General features: G+C 33.6%; 1 protein-coding gene across 1 annotated transcript in view; it reads left to right on the top strand.

The window, feature by feature from the left end:
* The window catches only part of CCSER1 (coiled-coil serine rich protein 1), a 723,573-nt gene that overhangs the window by 243,672 nt on the left and 454,958 nt on the right, over positions 1–24,943 (top strand). Inside the window, exon 4 of the mRNA XM_028117742.2 lies at positions 1,119–1,212. Coding sequence (XP_027973543.1) covers positions 1,119–1,212 — 94 coding nt within the window. The remainder of the gene's footprint in view (positions 1–1,118; positions 1,213–24,943) is intronic.

Below are 24,943 nucleotides of genomic sequence, written 5' to 3'. Positions count from 1 at the left end.
ATCCCTTAGACTTGGGGATATTTTTTTACCTTTGAAACTATTGTGTTCTATTCACAGCTACCACATGATTTTAAAGTTTAGTAATGTTTAATTCTATTTTTTTTACAGTGAGAATAATTTATTTAAAAGTCACAGTGTCCTTTCTTTTTTTTTCCCCCACAGTGTCCTTACTTTCAATTCCTAGAACTAAGGTGTTCAGTTTCCAATTGACAATATCACTGGGCTTTTTAAAATGAATATTTAGTTCTGTAAACATAAATAATTATGGTAACATTCACATCAATAGGGTAAGTGGTCTAAGATACAGTGTCATTTACTACATGCAGCATCATGTACATGTAGCATCATGTACAAAAATGTACTTTTGTTATTTCAATCTAGTCTCTAAATGTTAAATTATTGCTTTTTCTTAATATAGTTACCACCCTATCTATATACACAAATACACAAATTAGGACCTTATTCCTCCTTCAAGAATTCCTACCTCTGCACATCACTGTTTCCCCTCGACTTCTCAATATACCCTTCTGGTTTATTTTGCTATTTGCTCTCTGAAAGAAGGAAGGGAAGGGGAGGGGAGGGGAGGGAAGGGAGGGAAGGGGAGGGAAGGGAAGGGAAAAATGTAATCTAGCTCTGATGTTTATGAAAGTCAATAATTAATTTTTAATCTAATTGATGCTTATTTCTTCTGTTCATCCTTCCTAATCTTAAACATTGGGAAATGTTTAACTGGATATTCGCTTAATATCTCACAGTTGGCACTGTATACAAAATTTGTTTGAGAATTCATTAAATGTGTCAGAAGAAAGTTGTCAGATTTGAAAGATAAATATAAAAAAATAAGGTTTCAGTTCACAGACTTCTATAAACTTGAAAAAACCTTTATATCCTCTTTAGCAGTTTTAGTGGAAGTTAAGATTTTTATAATAATTCTTGTAATATTTTATTGGACAGATAATGTTAAAGCCCATGGGATGGTCAAATAATTTCTGGGATTCAGCTAAAACTTTTCATTTCTAATTTTGAGTTCTTTTTTTGCTTCATGGCATCTGTATGTAGATATTTCCTCAATTTCTCAGTGGTTTGGTCTCTAACTATTGATTTTGCTTTTCCTTTAGGATGTTTTGAATAATTTGGGATCTTGTGAACTGGATGAAGATGATCTAATGCTTGATCTAGAGTTTTTGGAGGAACAGAATCTTCATCCTTCGGGCAAGTGTTAAATAAATGCACGACATCATACAACTCTGATCCTAATCATTTAGCTTTCATTGATAAACTTTATATTGTTTAGGATGCATTCAGTCTTTTCCATCTCCAGTTTGTAGCTAGGTACCATTGACACATGATTCTGGTGATCTTAAAATCTAATATGGAAATATAAATCCAGTTGGAAGACAACTATAAAATAGGGAAAAATTAACCTATAAAGGCATTTCAAAGAAGGAAATTGTAATTTAACACATAGTGGAAAAGTTAATATTTCTCTTTTTGAAAGAAGAAAAAAACCATTACAATGCCATTTTTCATTTATTTTATATAACCAAGTGGAGGTTTTGTATATCAAGGTATACTCTTAAAAATCTTAACTGCTTCAATAATAGCCGCACAGGTTAATGTTAATGCAATAAGGTTGACCTCAAAATTAATAATTGCCAATAACAACCACAAACACATACTCGTGAACACATAAACACATACTTATAGTATAAGTAAATTCTTGTTGAATGAGTGAAGAAGGGAGCCCATTATATTTGTAATAGTTTAAATTTATATTAAAGGATACATTGTCATATCATCAAATACCAAAATTACTCCTGTTAAAGTAGGTTATAGGGATTAATTATTTATTCATATTTAGATATTTGGGTACAAAGACAAACTGTTACTTACTTTTTTTTTCTTATATGTACATCTTTAATAGTCATTTTCAAATTAAAGTAGAAATAATATGAAGGTGCCTGGGTGTCTCAGTTGGTTAAGTTGGTTAAGTGTCCAACTCTTGATTTTGGCTCTGGTCATGATCTCAGGGTCGTGGGGTCAAGCCTCACATCGGGCTCCATGCTGGGTGTGGAGCCTGCTTAAGATTCTCTCTCCTTCTCCCTCTGCCTCTCCCCCCCCATCACTCTCTTTCTCTCCATTTCCTTCTTTCTCTCAAAAAATACTAAACTGGAGCTTTAAAATCTTGGTCTTGGGGTGCCCGGGTGGCCCAGTCATTAAGTGTCTGCCTTTGGCTCAGGTCATGATCCCAGGGTCCTGGGATAGAGCCCTCCATTGGACTCCCTGTTCAGCGGGAAGCCTGCTTCTCCCTCTCACACCCCCCCCCCCGCTTGTGTTCCCTCTCTCACTGTCAAATAAATAAATAAAATCTTAAAAAAAAATCTTGGTCTTACTGCGTATATTTGAGAAAATCAACCTGTTGGATTTTAGCATCCATATTTTTAACTTTTAAGAATTAGACATAATCTCTAAGGTTATGTCCAGTTCCAATATTTTATAATGATTTTTTGTTCATGCAGTATTTTTATGTTATAGATAATGTCACATTAAAAATTGTGAAAGAAGGCCATGTTTATATTTTACATTTTACAATGTTTATATTTTACTACTCTATATTGTAGGCTAATATCCAAAGAAGCTACTTGAAAGTTTTTTCTGGTTGAATACAAATTTAGGACAATCATTTTTTAAAACATTCTTGCTGCAGTTGATTTGACAGATAGTGTTTTAAAAATGCAGATTTTTTTCTCACCTTTATAGAGATACATTATACAATTTTATCATTCATGTGTATTTATCTTAGAAGAATTACATATAGTGAGAATGTACACCCTTTTGGAGGGAAATTGTCAATATTTAGCAAAGCTATACATGCATTTACCTTTAGATTGAAATATCCAACGTCTAGATATTTAATCCTAAATACTGGAGGCATACATTATTTTGTATAGCTGCTTTGTATAGGGTGTGTTGTTGATGGAGAACTTTGCAATTTTGGTTTAGACTGGCAATATGTAAATCCACTAATCACTGACATCACTAAAATTGTAACAACTAAACATTTTTTCCCTCTTAATGCAATGCCCAGAGAAGTACACAGCACCACCACTCCTACTTACAAGTACTTAAATTTATTCAATTCTCTTGATTAAATTGTGATTTTACAGGAAATACTGGGATGAGGAGAGAGGGAATCCAGCAACCAAATAAGAATGTGAGGAGTTTTACAGGATAACAGTCTGGTTCCTTAAACAAGTAATTGACATGATAAAGAGGGGAGGGGTATTATAGATTAAAAGAGGCAAATGCAGTGTGACATCTTTGTTGGCACACTTACTGAAAAAATTAAAACAGTATAAAAATATATTTCTGGGTCAGTCACAGAAATTTGAGAAATGACTAAATTATTACAGAATTATTTATTTTGTTGGGTATTGAATGTCTTTTTTTTTTAAAGAAAACTTTAGAGAGAGGCTTGTGGTTGAAGCAATATAATATATGAGGTTTACTTTACCAACAAATATGGAAGAGGGAATGGATGAACAAAATTGAAAAGTTGTTGAAAATTTTCAAAGCTGAGCACTAGGTGTTTGGGGTGAAAGGTTCGTTCATTAATTGTAATATTTTCTGGTTTTTGCATTTTTAAAGATATTCACAATAAAAAATAAAACCAGGTAATAATTTAAAGAATTATAATGTAGCAATCTCAGTTATGTTTGGTAGGCAATCATGATGAAGAGCAAAGGGTGACTTAAAGATATAAATTTAGACCTAGCTCAATTTATTTGCTTGGGAACAAAACCAAGCATTTTTAAACTTTAATTTCATTTTTTATAAAGTAATGGGTGCTATGTACTTCATTAGTTTAGAGTAAGGAAAAAGATGATATACTAAAAACTGTAAATCTCCTGAGTCTACTTCAGGATATAGGTAGTTTGGTTGAAGCCAAAACTGGAATACCTCTTGAATCAACTGAGTTAACCAAATTTTTCATGAGGTAAATGATCTCACTTTGCCTGAAGTACAATTCTGATAAATGAAATATTCCTTAGAGTGACTTGGGTTTGTTTAATGTTACCTAATAAAATGTCTTTTGAAAACCTATTTCACTTTGGATGACACATTATAGGGTTTGAAAAAAGTCACAACTATCTGTTTATGGACATTAGCTCAGAAAGAAGAATTTCTGGTTGAATAGGTTTTATGCAATTTATATTTTTATTAAGCAACATAATTAAAGGTCTTCTCAAAATATAAGAAGCTCATTATTGATAATTGATATTGATAAAAAGCTCATTAATGCTAACCATTTTAAAATGATTTAAATAGAAGTGATTTTCAAAAGTCTGAAAACTAAAGTAATGATACCATTAAATTCTATTACTTACATTACTAAAAATCATTTGAGGGTTCAAAAAAAGTTTGTTAGGGCAAAACATTTTAATTTTTGGTTCTAGAGTCTTATTAAGGCAAAGATTTATAGCATTTTACAGTAAGGCTTAATATAATGGCCAAGGTGATTTTTATAAAAGCCCAGAGAAATATTTTTGTTTTGAAAATATTTAGTCATATATATCTAGTAATTGTCATGTGTGATGTTTATAAATTTTATTCAGTTTAACATATAATTATTAATGGTTAAATTTGCAGAGATTGAAGAAATAACCATGTATAGAAAGTGTAGAATTTCTCCTGTCCTTTTTATCATAGTCATTTGCATATAGAAGATGCTCAATTGTTCTCTGTTAATGTGCTTTTATTTAAAACATAGCTAGAAATCTTTGGCCATGTATGTAGTGAATAAAAATGGATTAAAAATAAAACAAAAATTAGTAAAGTTCAATCATTCTATTTTTTTCTATAGAAAAATCAAAGACCTTTAATTAGGAGATCTATTTTACTATATACAGTGTTTGAAACTATGAAATTAAAAAAAATTTCCTCACATTTCCTTCAACATGTATACATTGGACATTGCTCATTTTGAGTCATTTAACATATGAAGAGACATGCTAATGGACATAGAATGCATAGTAAGTGTACATAGTTAATATTCATATAATATGCATCATTGTTAGTTATGTACTACTTGCAGTATAAGGGATATGAGCTAAAGTATATCAACTAGGCAATTAAAATATCAGAATAGCACAAACAAAGCAGAAAAAAAAAACAATTCGAGTTGTGTGGCTCAAGGTGTTTGTCATAGAAATGTCCACCTACTTGCACAATTGGATGTGTATCTAGGTATTTCATCATGTTGTTAAAAATTTTGCACTTATGACCATACCTACCTTGGCAGAGATAGCTGTTGATTATTGTGGTCATAACAATTTTGGAAATCTTTTAATATGCTTTTTTTAAATTCTTTGCTATCTGTATTTTCATCTTAAAGGGGAATTGTACATTTACAGTTAGGTTTTAAAGTTTGTTTTTGACCAGTGCAGTGGACAATTTGAGTACAGTTCCACAAATCCTTTTAATATGTAAATGTATCTATGGAGTCCTAAATTAACACATTCCTTTTCTAAAGGGAGAGGTAGTACAAATAATATAGTACAAATGAATATCTGTTTTATGGTACAGTAAGTGGATATTATTATTATTAATGAAAGTAAGAAAGGACAATTTCAGTGAGGGAAAGGTATATGAATTCAAAGTGAGTTCTCAAAAGGAGACTTGCCTTGGGGACAAAAAATAAAAGCAACTATTCTGAATAATTTACTTTTGAGCTTGGCATTAACTAATTTTATCTTTGCAAATTCTAATATAAAAGCTAAGCTTTTAGATTAAAAATCCTATGGATAAGACTTCCAGATGTCTTTAATCATATTTTTCTTGAATAAATGCTTAAATGACTTTTCTGGATAATATTTTCAATAAATAATTAATATGCATTGTGTTTCAAATACCGGATTATCAATTTGTGTAATGCAAGACATTCATTTCCCCTGTGGTAAAATATTGTATTTATTGCTTTTTACTTAATAAATCACTTATAATGCATACATGACCAAACACAGTTTTGATTAAAAAAATAGGAGATGCTATCTTTTATACCTTGATAAATTAAAAAATATATTTGTGACCCTTCTCACTTTTTATATTTCTCTTTACTCTCTTATTCATGTATGGTGTTTTTGCCACAAATTGAATCATGCAAGATTTTAGCAGTGATGTTCTTTAGATATACCTCAATAGTATTTTGGGGGAAAAAACAAAGTACCAACAAAATTTACTAGCATTTAATATCTCTAAGACTCAAATAAAGGAGCTTAAAATTCTCCTTACAGGGGTGGCTGGGTGGCTCAATCAGTTAAGCTTTTGCCTTTAGCTCAGGTCATGATCCCAGGGTTCTGGGATCGAGCCCTGTGTCGCGTCAAGCTCCCTGCTCAGCAGGGAGTCTGCTTCTCCCTCTCCCTTTGCCCCCCCCCCCCGGCTTGTGCTCGCTCTCTCTCTCTCAAATAAATAAAAATCTTAAAAAAATGTTTTCCTTACAGTGAAATACATGTTATGAACTGTACAGTCTGTCAGAAGAAAAATACCAGCAATATATTTTTCCTTATTTTTCTTTATGTGGTTTTACATGTTTGGAGGATTTTTTTTCTATTCATTTAAGCGTCTTGCAAAGTAATAATCATTTGAGGGAAATAGAATAATGATAAAAGAAGATATGAAAAATAAGATGAAACTACAAGTGAGGTTGGCACACAAAACGTATATAGTATCGTTATAGTGAATAGAAGTGTTACTTGGAATGCTTTCCTAACATATGTGAAGAAGGAAACACAACCAGTTGCATGATTAAAAATATATTCCATCAATCATTCAGTCAGCCAGTCAATGCATTTTATTAAATAGTGAATTTTTGTCACTAAGAACTGAAATATATTTTGCTCACATGTCTTTATATAAGATATAAATCATTGATACCAAGAAACAATTTCTTCAGCAACTCCTTTTAGTACAAGCTGGTGGCATCATGCTACCAATTCAGGAGAAACAGTTCTAAATGGTGACATCAGTATAGCAAAAGCTAGGAATTTTATGAGGATCTTGCTTAATCCAAAAATAAATTCAGTTCCTTGTACATATTAACATTCCTCGGTAATTTTAGCATTGAAAACAGTTGATGTAGATGCTGTCAATCATTTTCCTCACCTTACTTTAAGGTAATTGCCATAAAGCCCAATAGAATATCTAATGTTGAGCAATGTTATTTCTTGATGAGTCCTCCAAAATGAACTGTTTGCAAAATGTTATGCTTATGTGACTAAATAAGATAAATCATAATGCCAGTTAAATATTGGACAGTGCATAGTGTTCGATAAAGAAATAAGAATAAGAATTTGAGTTTTTTTTTCAGAACATCTAATCTTTAGCTATTCTTTTCCATGGTGAGCTAGAATAAGGGCACTCTTCTATTTAGACTGTTGGCAGTATTATCTTCAAATAATGATGTGAAACATGCACCTAACTAATTTGACATTGAAGCATCATAATTAATTAAATAAAGCTAAAACGCATTTTGGTGTTACCTGGTTGGAACATATTCATTAAAATGCCATTTTTCCAATTCTTTTCTTGGCTACTAGGAGTTCGTTGTGCATCAGTTTTACCAAGCAGTAGTGGAAATCCAAGTTGATGGAAAGGAAAGCTATAGCCTGTGATGAGCTATGCTGTTTTTCTAAGCTCTCTCAAGTTAACTCTCACAATAACTCTCTGAGAGGAAATTACATCATAAGATCCATTCTAATTAAAGAAATGACAAATTAATATCAAAAGGGAGTAGGCACTTTGGAGATAGACATATCCAAGTTAACATTCCAGCTGTACTACAGTGACCTTGGGCAAATGGCCCAATTTTTTTTAAGCAATGTTTTTCGTTTGTAAAATGACAATAAAACTATTTCAAAATATCATCCTATCTATGTAGGAGACATTTATATGCAAAGTGCCTTTCACAGTTGCCTAGAATAAAATAGGAGCCCAGTACAAGTTGGTTACTTCTCTTGACATCTTAAATTCTTCATCATAGTTTGTCCAATCATTGGTATTTTTTTATAGTCCTTAATTTCTTAATGCTTCCTCATAATTATATATTGTTTTAAAATATGCTTTCTGATTTTAATTTTTATAATGTAAACTCTGTGTATCATTTTAAGTGATGTTTTGTTAGGGGCGCCTGGGTGGCTCAGTAAGTTAAGCATTGGACTCTTGATTTTGGCTCAGGTCATGATCTCAGGGTCTTGAGATTGAGCCCTGCTTCAGGCTCCACACTTAGCAGGGAGTCTGCTGAAGATTCTCTTTCCCTCTCCCTCTCCTCCTCCCTCACTGCTCGTGCACACGTGCCCTCTCTCTCTTTCTAAAACAAATAAATAATTTTTTAGAAAAAATAAGTGATGTTTTGTTAGTACTAATTATTCAAAAATTAATTAAGGCACTTTGCTTATAACAGGTGGTACATTTCTTTGTGTTAAAACCAATGCATTTAAATGCATGGAAACATTTTTTCCCAGATATTAGTCAAGTGTCTCAAATACCATAATATATCTCAAATAGTAATTGTAGGAGAAATAATAAATTTCCAATGTTAAATATTTTAAAACTTATTAACCCAAATCATTAATGTTCAGAGAGAAAACCAGGTTGTTACTTTGTATTGTATAAATTTGGTCTTTATAATTTGCAAATGAGTTACTCAATTGAAAATATATTTTTCTTATTTACTACTGTTTGATAAAAACAATACAGTGGTCATTTGGATGATTGGGTGAAGAAATTTTATGTTGTTTTTGTTAGTTATTTTGGACATTTTATATAAAAACACCTAGGGCAATATCTCTTGGTATATGTCCAGATGCAAATGGAGAAGTAATAGCCCAATGATATCAATCAGGAATTAATTAGGTAGTTGATAAATAATTTTGAGTTTGATGAACAAGCAATATAAAATTCTGCAGTGAGTTAGGAACTCCTCCTGTGCCTATTAATTAAGGAGGTAATTTTTGTTATTAATTTTTAATGGATAATAGCACAGCAGAGCTGAGATGAAACCCTAGTGGCTTTGCTAATATGAATGGTAATGTACAAATTGCAACAACATTCACACAGGGAAAATTATAAAAATTAACTATAAGTTTTTACAAGCTTTGATATGTCTGGGTCAGAAAAAATATGTGTAAGCTATCCTCAGTGTGATTATATAAAGCTGAGAAATATGTGACACTTAATTTTGGAAGTATAACATAGTAGCTACAAATCTGGACTCTGGAGTTAGACAAATCTCAGCTACCAACCAAGCTGTATAAACCTGAGCAAATTATTTAATCTCAGTTTTCCTTTTTTCATCTGAAAATGGGGCAATAAAAGTATCTACCTCATAAGTTTGTTATGAGGAATAGTAAATTAAAGTGTAGTAGAATGTCTATATCATGTCTGGCATATAATATTTTTTAGTAACTATAACTAATACTGTTTTTTACAATACACATGATAAAATGTGATGTTCCTGAAGATTAATAGGAACCCAATCTTTCTGATTTTGGTGATTTTTTCCAGTCTCTATTAGTGGTAGATCTCAACCATATTTTCAAGTAAGGTATTTCTCAAATTTTAAGTGCAGAATGCCGCAACACATGCAATTAATTTCGCAAGTATTTCCAAACTTATACAATTATAGTATCAAATAAATTAATAAAAGAATAATAAATAACATTTATTGAGTCTGTGTGCCAATTCAATGAGATAAATAATTCTTCCACATTTGAGAAAATTGAAGTTTTGAGTGATAAAGTACTACAGGCAGGTAGATGTCTCATCTGGACCCCAATTTTTTCTGACTCTGAAGGCTCTGTGTTACTAATTTTTTTAAAGATTTTATTTATTTGAGAGAGAGAGAGAGAGAGAGAGAGAGTGCAAGCGAGAGAGAGCACAAGCAGGGGGAGTGGCAGAGGGAGAGTTAGAAGCAGCCTCCTGGCTGAGCAGGAAGTCTGATGCAGGGCTCGTTCCCAGATCCCTGGGATCATGACCTGAGCTGAAGGCAGATGCTTAACTGACTGAGCCATCCATGTGCCCCGGTGTTAATAATTTTGATTCTTTTGACTAATAAAATTAATTCATATACAGTTTTAAAAAGAACACAAGTACACAAAAGCTTTTGTTTAAAACTGGCTCTCTTTTTCTTTTCCTTATTTTGAACATTCCCCAAAAATATTTAATTTGATTGGAGATTTTTTAAATTTCTTTCCCATTGTAGTTGATCACTTCTTTTTGAAAATAAAAAAAATTGAGATATAGTTCACATACCATACAATTCACACATTTAAGTTATGCAATTCATTTTTTTAAAGATTTTATTTATTTATTTGAGAGAGAGAGAATGAGAGATAGCGCGAGAGGGAAGAGGGTCAGAGGGAGAAGCAGACTCCCCGCTGAGCAGGGAGCCTGATGCGGGACTCGATCCCGGGACTCCAGGACCATGACCTGAGCCGAAGGCAGTCGTCCAACCAACTGAGCCACCCAGGCGCCCAATTCAGTGGTTTTTAATATATTTGCAGTGTTGTGCCTTATATCATCATGATGTAAGGTTAGAACATTTTTGTCATGCCGAAAAGATGCTGTACCCATTAGCAGTGACTCATCATTCACCACACTTCCAACCCCAAGCAATCACTAAGCCACTTTCTATCTGTAAAGATTTGCCTCTTCTGGACATTTTATATCAACAGAATGATACAATAGTGGTCTTCTGTGATGGTCTTCCTTTGTTGAGTATAATGTTTCAAGGCTTATTCATGTTGTAACATTATACTTTGTTGAGTATAATGTTTTCAAGGCTTATTCATGTTGTAGCATATATATGTAACACATATATACATATATATATATATCAGTACTTCATTACTTCTTTATGATCTTATTAGTATTCCCTCTTATGGATATATCACATTTTTTCTACAATGTAAATATTAAATATTTAATATGTAAATATTAAAGAACACACTGCTTCACAAGCAATGCGCCAAATAAGTCGAATGAAAAATCATAATATGTCTCAAAACAACAAAAGAAAACGTAATATTCTTAAATCTAAGGGATGCAGTAAAACTAGTTGTTAGATTGAAATTTATGCTATAAATGCTTGTATTAAGAAAAAAGTTAAAATAAACAACATTACACCACAGGAACTAGAAAAAGAAGAAATTTATCTGAAATTTAGTAGAGGAAGAAAATAACAAAGAAAAATCAGAAATAAATAAAATAGAGACCAAAATAAACAATAACACAACATTGAAAGTAATGACCAAGTTTTTCGAAAATAAAAAAAAATAAACAAACAAAATTGGCAATGCTTTAACTACATTAACTAAGAAAAAAAAGCTAGACTGCTCAAAAGCCAAAATGAGAAATGGAAGAGAAAACAGTACAACAGATACCATAGAAATACATAGTGTGATAAGAGATTAATAAGAACAATTATATACTAATAAGTCAGATAATGTAGAAAAAAATACCAGATAATTCCTAAAAATGCACAAGTCACTAAGATTCAATCTTGAATCTTGAATCCAAGAAATAAGAAATCTTCTTAGACCAATAACAAGAATGCAAGTTGAATTAGGAATCAAATTCCCCAGCACAGAAAAGGACAAGACTATATGGTTTCATTGGTGAATTCTACCAAACATTAAAAAAATAATTAATGACAATCTTTTATCAAAACTGTTCAAATAATAGAATAGAGGGAACATATTCAGAATCATTCTATGAGGCTATTATTACCCTGATACCAAAGCAGGATAAAAACAATATAAGAACAAAAATGTCTAGTTTGTTCAATATAAGTATGGCCACTCTGGCTTCCTTTTGACATCCATTTGCATGATAAAGATTTCTCCACCCTCTGACTTTCAGCAGGTATCTTTAGGTCTGAAATGAGTCTGTTGTAGATAGTATAGAGATGGGTCTTTTTTTTTTTTTTTTTAATCCATTCTGACACCCTATGTCTTTTGATTGGAGCACTTAGTCCATTTGCATTCAAAGTAATTATTGATAGATATGTATTTATTGCCATTTTATTACTTGTTTTGTCATTGTTTCTGAAGATTTTCTCTGATCCTTTCTTGTCTTTGTCACTTTTGGTCTCTCCTTTCCACTCAAAGAGTCCCCTTTAATTTTTCTTGCAGGGCTGGTTTAGTGGTCATAAACTTCTTTAGTTTTGTTTGTCTGGGAAACTATTTCTCCTTCTATTCTGAATGATAGCCTTGCTGGATAGAGTATTCTTGGCTGCCGATTTTTCCCATTCAGCACTTTGAATATATATTATGGAACTCCCTTCTGGCTTGCCAGGTTGCTGTTGAGAAATCTCTAGCTAGCCTTGTGGGTTTTTCCTTGTAAGTTAAGGACTTATTTTGTCTTGCTGCTTTTAAGATTTTTTCTTTATCACTATGTTTTGCAATTTTTAAAAAAGATTTTATTTTATTTGAGAGAGAGGGCACAAGAGGGGGTAGGGTCAGAGGGAGAAGCAGACTCTCTGCTGAGCAGGGAGCCAGATGCGGGACTCGATCCCCGGACCTGAGCTGAAGGCAGTCACTTAACCAACTGAGCCACCTAGGCACCCTATATTTTGCAAATTTATTTACAATATGCTTTGATCTTGGCCTGCTTTTGTTGATTTTGATGGTAGTTCTCTGTGCCACCTGGGTCTGGATGTCTGTTTCGAACCTTCCCGAGATTAGGGAATTTTTCAGCTATTATTTCTCCAAATAATTTTTCTGCTCCCTTTTCTCTCGCTTTTCCTCTGGGACTCCTATAAAATGAAGGAGTCACTGAGTTCCCTAAGTCTGTTCTCATATTGCATAATTCTTCTTTCTCTCTTTTCTTCAGCTTTAGTATTTTCCATTATTTTGTCTTATAGGTAATGAATTCATTCCTCTGCTTCTAGCCTTGTGTTCATTGCATCAAGCCTGTTTCCAATCTCATTTATTGCATTCTTCATCTCTGATTGGTTCTTTTTAAATCTTTCATTTCTGTGCTAAGGGTCTCCATGATGTCTTCTATTCCATTCTCAAGCCCAGTGAGTATCCTTATGATTGTTGCCTTAAATTCTCCATCAGGCATGCTACTTATATCTGTCTTGCTTAGATCTTTGGCGGTGGCCTTCTCTTGTTCTTTCACTGGGGATAAGTTCCTCCATCTTGGCATTTTGTCTCTCAACCTTCTCTGTGTGTTACAAAAGTCAGTTATGTCTTCTGCTCCTGAAAGTAATGGCCTTGTGAAGAAGAGGTCATGTAGTGCCCAGGGCCTGGCACTTCAGGGATGGTCTCCAGTCTGTGCTGCATGCACTCTGCTTTTGTGTTTTGGTTGCTCTGTTCTTCAGGCTGCTTTTCTGTACCGGCTCTCCTTGCCTGCTGTGGGCAGTGTTTGTTCTCTCACCTGAATGTAGCGAGATTAAACTAGATGTGCTCTGATCTGCTTGTGAAATGAGACTTGATACCAATTCCACCAGAACTGAGGCCCTGCAGAACTCTCTGGTCAGAGACAAGGTATGTGCAGAGGTTTGTGCTAGTCTTCTGGGGAAGGGGTCCATTACTCTGGGACTAAGGCAAGCGTGACTCAGAAGGGCAATGCCTTGAGAGCACAGGGAGCTGGGGCTTGGTGTAAGCAAGTCAGGCATTCAGAGTTGGTGCTGCACTGCTTCCCTGGGGTGGCTCTGTGTTTATGCTGAAGGGTGAGGGGAGAAAAAGGGTGCTGGCAAGCTCCTTTGTTCCCAGAGAGGCATCTCAGTGAACTGCTGCCTCTCATGGACATCCCCTGAATAGAGTGAATAATCTCTCATCTGTGTGCTCCAGGCATTCTTCACTGTCTGCCCCGGGTTTTCTGCTGGCCTTCTTTCCAGGATCAGGGCACTCATCCCCTCCCCCCACCCCCCACTTCTCATCCGGCCAAACCTGCTGACCTTAAAACTCGACACTTTAAGTCTTGCTGGTTGCAAAAACTCATGAAACTCAGCCCCTCTCATTTTCCAAGCCAATGGCTTTGGGGAAATACTCTCCTTGTGCATTCCTCTGTGTGTGTTACTCTTTCTCTCACCCTTCTCCTGACCTGGGATCCCTCTCCTCAGCAGAACCCACACTCTGTTTCTTCCCTGAAGCATATCTCTGCACTTCCTACCTACTTCAGTGTGGCCTCTTTTCTCCCTTAGTTGTGGAGTTTGTTCTGTCAGTCTTGAGTTTGAGTTCTGGGGTATTTAGGATGATTTCATAGTAATCTAATTGTGTTCATGGGACAAGATGACCCTAGGGTCCTCCTACTGTGCCCCCATCTTGTAAAAAATTTCTAGTTATGGGCATCACTTACATAGATTTGCCTTTAACTTCATGCAAGAAACTGAAATTAACTTATATGTATTTACTGAAGCAGCATTGTTGTGTCAAGCATTGGCTTAGGCACTTAGCTGCTTCTTGTTTTGCTCTGTTTTTAAGCAGTAATTTATAAACTCTTTGCATCATACTTTCAATCCTGACAATTCTCTGGAAAGTATTACTATTTTCACTTCATAGATGAAGGAATGGAGACCCAGAAGAGTATTATTTTTGATCCAGGGTTACAGAACTAGTAAGTAACAGAATGAGGGTTTAAATTATACTGTTGTGACTTGATGCCTACCTACTCTTTTCGCTCTACAAGGCTCTCAATGATGTTTAGTTTTCAGAAAGAGAAGTTATAATAAAGGTGTGAAATGTTTTCTCGAAATACACTGTTGGAGTAATACTGTAGTGAAGATGCAATTTTGACATTAGTTGTCATTTCATGCATGGGTGTCATCAGCTGGTGCTATTGTGCTTTTCATTTCTGCTTTAGAGGTTAGAGTACCTGTTATCTGCTTAGTGACCATTAGATGGCAATCTTGTTCTGATAATGATGATAGTATCCCGGTCATACATTTGTATTCAGCTTTACAGTTTACAAGGGATTTCAAATATGTTATCTCATCAAATTATCACAATAACACTCTGAAATAGGTGTTAATATATCCCAAGTACAATGGAAGAAGCTAATACTCTGTACTTAAAAACTCACTGAAGTTCACACAGCCAATTATTAATCCAGATCTTAACGTTAAATGACAGGTTGTTTTCACTATCTTTCTAGACTTTGCTGTTTCTAATTTTACATAGAATTTTAGTATATTCAGTTACATATTTTCCAAAGCTGCTGAAAATCATAGTGATGTCTTAAAAGAGGAGAAAGTGTTGCTTCAACCAAACATGCTGAATGTGGTGAAAAATAGGGATTACTAGCCAAAAAGCAAGAGAAAAAGCAAAGAGCTTTCCAAGTAGACAGTCATAAAACATAACAGTGTGGGTTCATTAAATGTAAGAACAGACATCTCTGTTTCAGTAGGTCATAAGACCTAACTGTATAGCAATCTATTATTTCATTGCATTTTTAATAATTAACATTATAGCCCTGAATTGTCAAGAAAAAATGTATATTCTGCGTACTCTGATAAGATGGATAACTATGTAACTGACTTTGGAACTTTATCTGAATTGTTTCTTTTTAACCTTTAAAATGTTAAGAGGAAAAATTCCTCAGTTCTTCATAAACTTTTTACTATCCGGAAATATAATTTCATAAGGATTGCATATTCTAAAAATTTGAATATATTTTATAATACATTTTATGTAATTTTTACAGTTTTCCCCATATTCCTTCCCCAAGTTCTGGCAAATGACTAACTAGATATAAAGAGAGTTGTGTGAAAAGGTTTGCTGATTGTCCTCATTACAAAGTAATAATTTATGGTCTATCAATAGGGTATAGGGATCATGATATACCATAAACACAGACTATTCAATTAGCAGTAATCCTTATTTTCAGGATAGCTATCTCAATATTTTAATAGTTTTATTAGTTCAACTATTCAGTAATTTAATAGTTTTTGTTTACTTGTTGTTTTTATTTGACCAGTTCATTAATCAGCCAATTGATTAATTCATTAATCGGACAGTTTTCAATTCTCATTTTTCAGTGACATCTACCTGGGTGCCTCATTTTCCATATTCAGTTCACTGTGTTAAATGGGGTACTTAAATGTCAGAAGAATGGCCCCAGCTGGAAGAACATATCAGATATTATGTAGAGCCCCTCCTGCTTCTGCTTCCCATGAATGTTCAGAGTTTTAAAGGTTTTGTTCAAGGTCATTAAGTTAGTTTGTCGTAGAAACAGGCCTGTTGATAAGAGGTTGACTAGCTCCATACACACAATTGCAATTAATTATTTTATTTCTTATTATAGCTGCCAACAGAGTAAATCATTTGTCTTTGTGGATTTGAAAGTGCCTCTGGCTGTTTTGCCTGTCATACTTTCCTATACTTCAGAAAGATTGCTTGAGCTACAAAGAGGCTTTTAGATGGAACAGTTTTCAAAATCTAATCAACTATAGCTGAAAAATGTTTACACATTCTGACCTAATTTAATATTAAATGACAACAGTTTTAATGAAGTCATAGAATTTACTTGTAACCTACTATTGTAGCATTTCATACTGTTATAAACTGCCTTCTGCAGTGCAAAAGGGCACTCGGTGGCCCAAGTTCATTAGAGGATACAGTCAAAGGAAAATATTTCTTTCATTTAGCATGGTTTTTCTGTAGCAGTTAGAAAGAAAATATGTGTCTCAATATAAAATTCCATGGCCTCTTACAATTATGTAGTGACATCTCCATACAATTGCTTGAATAATGCCAACAACATCAGCTGTCACTGTCAAAACGAACAAGTAATTAAGAAAGCAAATGCTGGTCTTTCTTCTGAAGAAGTAGAATATTTATGTACTTAGAATTGTTCACCAACAAGAAAAATAACCACTGACATGAAACATAATTTTCTAAAATGCCTGAGGCAGAAAAGAGAGAAATAATAATGAACGTTCACACTATTACAAAAGATTAAATTGTGATTGTACAGTCTAAAAACAATTAGAAAGTTTCTGTTCGTTGGATATAAAATTTTAATAGCATCATTTTATCAGGTATTCTATAGCATGGTGCCCCTTTTATTTATTATTCTGATTCCCATCTTATTAATCAAAATTTCCAAAAGTTTATAGTGGCATTGGGGATTTCTTATTCTTATGAGGACCACCTTTTCTAAAACCAGACAACTTAGTATGTTTGGATGACTTAAATAAGACCAAGATTTGTCTAAATAATTAGTAGATTTGAGTGATAGTGTAATATTAGTTTCACATGCTGGCTCCCCAATCATTTGACAAGACTTTGCTCAATTTATTCCTCACTGAGGTGAGGGGAAAATGCCACCTCCACTGAACGTTGATTGTTTTTTGGAAGGGGAAGAACTGATTAGGATTTTTAGAGGTTTTTAAATTTGGTGTAAGGAAAATCTTTCAATTTAGGGGTTTGATTGGGATTGGGTAAAACTCATGACATAATAGTTTAGGAGTGTAGAATTAGTAGAAGCAGCATGACAAAGATTTTAAGGTGAAGGGTTTAATGATTCTTAGGGCATCATCTGTCTGTTGATGGTTTCTATTGAAGAATTGATGAGCCTTTTGGGAAATCCCTGTAATGAAGAGTAACGTTATTTGGAATAGCTAAGTTATTCTGATAAAGACAACTGAATAGTATAATGATGTTCATATAGGCAGCCACCTGTTTGGGATCTCAATCTCCCCACTGAGGGAAACAGAAGGATAGACCATATTTAACTAGAGCCATAATCAATCCAGATTTTCATGATTGTTTCGAGGTGTCACAATCACATATCAAGTCATCCTCTCATCATCCATGAAAGTTAGATTTTCCTGTTTTCTTTCTGCTGGATGACCTTTTCTTTTCTGGATCATTTGATGGAGCTGCAGAGTGTAACATCACTTAAGATTCTAGAGATGACACGTCTGAACTCTGCAACACAAACGGTAAAAGAAAGATTCTGATCTGGGTTTGTTGTCCACTCTCGGCCAGGAGTCAAGAGTGCCCAGATTAAACAAAAAAATTGATTCCATCTCTGTTAAACTACCTAATTTTCTGATACCTTTGTTTTTAGGCAGGATATTTTGGGTAAGAAGACAAAAGTGTCTTCGGCCTAAGGCTCAACCACGTAGGAAGGGGCAATCTTTCCCAAACTAAAATATTTTAAAACTTTCTTACAAGTACAACCTGCTCTCAGCATCCTAAAATGACAGAATATATAAGAACATTATCTGAGTGTTGGATTAAACCAGCTTATCATTATAAATTTGTCTATATTTAAGGATGACTAAGAGACCTGAACAGACTATTTTATTGTCTTCTTATAAGAATTTGTGTGTTCATCAAATATTGCTCATAGATACTGAAAGATCTGGGCTTTTTTGGGGAGGATATCTTAGCATTAATAGTAACTTGGATCTGCTCCCTCAATTACAGTATTCATAGTTCAGAAAATTATTCAAATATATATTATTGGGGGAAAATAATAGTAAAAAATATTCTAAGGAAAATGAAATGGAGGTTATCACCAATTTCACCAAGTGGTTCTTTTTAGTAACATATTTCATTGACTTGAAGATTCACATTATTGTGAATTTTATTATCTCTGATGATGTGTTCATAAAGAAGGTATTTTTACCATTGTGTCTTAGATTGACACTAATTTTGCTTTTCTTTTACAGGGGCACATAAAACGTGTCTTGCCATCAATGGTGTCTTAGATCCAAAAAAATATATTAGATAAGAGAAATAGGAATCTAAGAGACTCATGGGGTGACATATTAACCTGTGTATCTGTGACTTCAGACAGATCTCCTCTAGTTAAAAGACCCAGAATAGCCCCCACTTCTGATTGGGCTACTTAACAGAATCATGTTTGATTTTACATTGTTTTATTATTTGCAAAGAAAAAAATATTTATTGTCTTTAGTGCTGCTACCTACAGTACTTATACTTATCTATTTGTGTACATGAAATATAAGCATAGTTTATTGTTTTTGTGCTTATTTGTGCATTTATATGTTCATATTTTTCCCTACCCCTACTTACTATGATCTCCATTATCCTTACATATAAGATATACTACCTGTGATGAAGAGATTTTTGCTACTAAGAATTACATTTTATATCATATTCTACATTCTTATCACCCTGTGAAGCTGAGAGGTCAACTTCAACCATCACTTAGAAATACTGACTCCAAAGTTTCTACCTCCAGCTCAAGCCTCTCTCACGATGTACACATATGTGTATTTAACAGTCCACTACAATTTCATCTGATATCAGTTATATGCTTTATATTTAATAGATTCAAGATTAACCTATTCTTCCTGCCTCTTGATTTATTCTTCTCCTATTTATTTTTTTTCTTGGTGAAGGACACTAATCATGCAGACTACAAAATTTGAAACCCGGTGTCACTAGCTTTAATTGATTGTACTTTTCAGCTATTTTAAATTCTACACCTTTCTCTCCACAGTTCCTATTTCAGCCTTTATTCAGGCCAGCATTATATTCCCCCAACTCTGTGTGATACAGTTAGTTTTTGAGTTCCTTTCTGTCTCCAGTGTACATTAGTGCCATGTTTGTTTTTTCTCCCAGCACCAACTTTGATTCAGAACTCAGGGTCTCTTTCAGTTTTGCATTTCTTATCTCACTCCACAAAAATTTTTCACCAAATGAAAACTTTCATGATGAAGGTTGATTTCGTTTTAGGTCTTGGAGTCACAGGGAATAATCATCTATTGAAGTTAAGAGCACGGCAGTTGAAAATACACCAGGGGAGAGAGAATGTAGAATATTCAAGAGTCCCATTTGGTCTTTCTTCTGGACTTTCTTCCATTTCTTTCTTATGGCCACATTCTTCTCCTAATTCTGACCCATTTGTTCTTTTCCTTTCTTTAATTCATACAAAGCAGATCATCAGGCTACTCTCAAGGCTAGGTGTCAGTTGGCCCATAGGCCCAAAGGCCCTCAAAAATGGTTTAGCAGAGCATTTCCCCATATAAGCAGGGTTCTCCCAGCTGGATTCTCAAACTGCTGCTAGATGATTATTTTAGTCTGTTTCCTTACAAATGCTTTGTCTCCTGTTTTATCTCTTAAGTTTGACCTCCTCTAATCCATTCTTCATATTGCCTTTAAGCTTTCACATGAAGGATGAGTAGATGTTGGATGCAGTAAGTAGGGGGGAAATGGCTTAGCAAATTAAAATTCCTAGAGGAAAGTGTGACACATTGGAGAACTTCAGGGAAGTGGATCATGCATTGGCAGAGTAGGAAATAATGATGCTAGATGAGTGACTCGGATGCCCCACAGTCTCACTCACCTATGTGGGTTTCAGTGCTGCCTAAAATTTTCTTTCATATTAACTATCAAAGTTCAACTGCTAAAAGAAAGTCTGAAAACCCCCTGATTTATTTGAAGAGTCAATATGTGCTCATGATAAAAAAAAAAAAGGGGTAATACTAGGCATTGATTTTAAGGGCTAAGTAAATATGAGATATTATATTCAAGGGGAAGGGATATTTATGCAGGCTGCAGTAGGTGGAATAAGCTTTAGGAGAGGTTGTACTTGAACTGTACTTAAATAAAATTTAATAAAGGCTGGGGTGGGGAGGCATTCCATAAGCAGGAATCAATATAAAGATATTAAAGAAATAAATATTTAGGTATATCTAAAAATAAGGTCAAACCAGCCTTTCAAAAGCAAAGACTACTTGGGTATTATACATGCAATTTTAAATCCTGTTGTTATTTTTTTTCTCATGTTTTTAAGTAGTCTAAAACAAAATAAGGCTTTGTTTCTGACTTGCTATAAAATACTAAATGTATAAACATTTGAATAAAAAGATAACTTGTTCTTTTTAAATATATGACTCTGCTGATATATATCAATAAAAATCATTAGAAGGTATTAACCAGGAATGATAGTTCTATGAATTGGGACTTGGCAATAATGTTTTTCTAAATAATGCTGGCAGAATTGCTTTCAAGTTGTTCTGAACAACCTCCTCTATGAAAATGTCTAAAAAAATATCTTTTAAAATGTATTTTATGGGACAAGAAAGTGATATATTTACAGAAAAAAACAATCTTTAAGTGGAAATCTTTAAAAGTAATTACCAAAGGCAGCTTTCTTTCTAACCAGACAGTAGCTAGCTTGTTATTGTGAAAGACCATTTTGGGGGTTTAGTAGCCAAATCTGTATTCATATTTTTTACTCTGGTAGGAACTAATACAGACACTTTTTTTCTAGTTCAGTCACTTAGTTCTTTGAGAACTCGTTCTGTAACTAACACTGGGAATTAGGACAAAAATTATTAAAGATTTTTTAAAAAGATCATATTATTTTAGGAAAGGAAGAGAGCTTAGATATGTTCTAACTCAATAATCTTTATAAACGAGGAAATTCAAACCATGAATATTATCTAACTTGCAAAAAAAGGTCAGATATAGGATGGAAGGATTTGAATTAATTTTTTGGATATATATTTTAATAAAATTAATGAATATATTAAAATATAAGTGAAAGCTTTGTTAAATGACTATGAGTCTAGATAATGTACTACAAGGCCCTTTTATGACACCTTTTAAATACTGTGGTTGACTTTAGGGGTGCCTGGGTGGCTCAGTCGGTTAAATGCCCAACTCTTGATTTCGGCTGAGGTCATGATCTAATGGTCATGAGATTGAGCCCTGAGTGGGGCTCCATGCTCAGTGGGGAGTCTGCTTCTCTCCCTTTCCCTTTCCCTCTGCCCCTCGCCCCACTCATGGGCTCTTGTGTTCTGTTTCTCTAAAAATAAATCTTTAAAAAATATTGTGGTTGACTTTATCCAACAGCTATAGTGATTATTTTTATGAAACATTATCAAACACCCAGTGAAAAGAAGACTACAATTTATTTATTTTTAAAGATTTTATTTATTTATTTGACAGAGCGAGAGAGTGATCACAAGTAGGCACACAGGAGGACGGCAGAGGGAGAGGGAGGAGCAGGCTTCCCGCTGAGCAAGGAGTCCAATGCGGGGCTCTATCCCAGGACACTGGGATCGTGACCTGAGCTGAAGGCAGCCGCTTAACAACTGAGCCACCCAGGTGTCCCAAGAAGACTACAATTTAAACAAAAATTTAAGCAGGGGTATTTCTTTAGCAACTCTGTGATCTTGAGTGTACAGGAACATAACCAAATGTAGATCTGAAATACCAAGTGTATTTTAAATTTAATTTTAATTATATTCAGTAATATATATTTATGTGTGCTAATTTTGAGCTTAGAGGCATGATGAGATTTTTGTTTATCTAGAATAAAGCAAACTATACTCTTAATGATTAGAATGCAGTGTTAATTAGCCCCATTTTGCAATCTAGCTTTTATTATAGCCACCAGGAACAGAAACTCATTTCTGTAAGAAGCATACCTGTGGTTTTGTTTTATTAGCTAGATCTTTTACTACTGACTTGTCCTGCTTGACAGAATTTGCAGATTTGATACCCATAGGTTCTAAATCAAACAAGTGTTGTAGATAGATTTGCTAATCTAACTTTATTTTTTCCTTTTCTGCCTATATTTACAATACTCCTCAGGAGATGAATATACTTTCCAGGAATACAAAAGCTTTAGCCTATAATGCAAAATGCAGAGTTGTTTTATTAGGCAGAATTTTACAGTTGAATCTGTCCTTTTTGTTTTTTCTCTGTCTACATTACCATCTTTCTCTGACCCATATCTTTCTCTCTTTCTAACAACAACAAAAAATTCTTTGATATAGTTAGTCACAGAATTTTATAGAAAAAATATATTTATTTTTCATGTAGTAAAAAATTAGGTAGAAAAATGTGAAAATCAGATTGGCAAAGTCATGCCTTAAATGAAGCACATTGGTAATGGTGAACCAAATTTGTAGCCAAAGAATGCAATCTCCTAGGGGAAATACTTTATGACACATACCTCATATGTATTTACTTTAGGAGATGCTTCTTGTTTACCTTGTTTATCTGTTACTTAGATGGTCTTACTTTAGGCCTTTTTATTTATTCTCACATATTTGATTGCTTATTAATAATGGATGTCTGCATTGGAATGCTGCTCATTCTATGGTAGGTGCTGTTTAGCTTAGTATTTGCAAAATTAGATGCTAAATATGATTTAAAGTGTTCTCTTAATACTAAAGCTGTCATAAAACTGCTTATTTTATGACAAATTGAGAATTAATAACAATTATACATTTAAAATTCTGTGGTTATGGAAGAACTTTAAAAAACTGGGTAAATATCTTTTAGAAACATTTACAGAGAAGTTAATTTGTGTGTAACTGAAACAAATTAAACTGAACTCTATTTGGTTTCTATTGTTAGTATTTTATTTTGTACAGTGAGTTCAATGAATAGTTTAAAAATCTACTTATAAGCTGTAGTAAAGAAAAGAAAGGCATATACCCAGTTCCCATAGACATGCTCTCTGCTTTTTTGTTTACAATAGAATGAGTTGAATGAGTATATGTGTGTTTGTGTGCGTGTGTGTGTGTGTGTGTGTGTGTGTGTGTGTGTGTGTGTTGGAGTAGAGGGGAGAAAGAGAGGGAAGGAGAAATGGGGGAGAGAGAAAGAGAGGATTGAACAATAAATGAACATGTAAACTCATTATGAGAATATAATGATAAAAAAGATTTATCCTTAAAAAATTTTATCCTTATAAAAAGATGAAGATACAGTCAATGACCCATAAGAATGTTGATTGGAAGTCTCTGAGAATAGTGATAGATCCTGAGGCATTTCAAATATATTTTATGAGGAAAACAAATTATAACTATATATACTTCTCTTTAACCATACATGTTTGCTACAAAGCAAATTTCATTTATTAGAGATTTGCTAGACAATTATCATTTTGTCAGCGTGCTTTTGGATGAAGAAAAATAATGCACTCACGCTCATTTACTCAACTGCTTTAGAGAAATAAAAGTCACATTGAAAATATAGTAAGTAGTATGGAATAAATCAACGTTCAGGATTAAGTTGGTAGTAAATTCATGTTTTCTTCTATTGGAAGTAAATGTATTTATTAAAAATTACCATTTGCTCCAAATAAATTATATAGATATTCTATTTTAAAGGAGGGGAGCATAACTTTCCTCCCCTTAAGTGTGGGCTGTGAATAATGTCTTCCTTCCAAAAAGCACAGTGTGGTAAGTGTGGAAAAAAAAATACTGTACAGTTGATATGATGTCATGAAAATGGTACTTTACCCCCATAATCTTCCCTGGAAAGTCATAACCCCAAGCTAATCATGAGGAAATTTCAGAGAAATTCCAGTGAAGGAGAATTCTACAATATACCTGACCAGTAATCTTCAAAATTGGCGAGGTCATCAAAACATGGAGTTCTACAATATTGTCACAGCTAAGAGAAGTGGAATGAAACATGACAACTAAATGTAATGTGGTATCTGGGAACGGAAACAGGACATTAGGTAACAGCTAAGGGAATCTGCATAAACTATATTATTTAGTTGATAATGTAACCATATTATTTCATTCATTGTAACAAATGTACTGTACTATTATAAGATATTAGCAATAGGGTAAATTTTGTATGGGGGGATATAGGAACTCTGTACTATCTGCTTGTTTTTCTATAAGTTTAAAATTATTCTAAAAATAAGGTCTATTAATAAAAAGAAAATAATATTACCCTAAAATTATTTGTTTAGTGTTCACTTTCAGAGGAATTATGGGTAGAAGTATCGATGAAAAGAGATGTAAGCACATTGCCATTATGGAATGCTTACATTATTGTAAGGACATAAGATCACTGGTTTACATGAAGAGCTGTTTTAATGGCACAGGTCTGTTGGCAGTCCATCAGAAGATAAGCATTTGAATTAGTAAACTAACTAAGCATAGAATATGAGTTTTCCCATGTAATCTTTATGATTATATATAATAAGA

The sequence above is a fragment of the Eumetopias jubatus genome, unplaced genomic scaffold (genome assembly GCF_037043125.1).
Source record: "Eumetopias jubatus isolate StellerSeaLion01/CBP00866 unplaced genomic scaffold, mEumJub1_p1.0 scaffold_2, whole genome shotgun sequence".
Taxonomy (NCBI): domain Eukaryota; kingdom Metazoa; phylum Chordata; class Mammalia; order Carnivora; family Otariidae; genus Eumetopias; species Eumetopias jubatus.
This window is presented reverse-complemented; position numbering and strand designations above follow the sequence as displayed.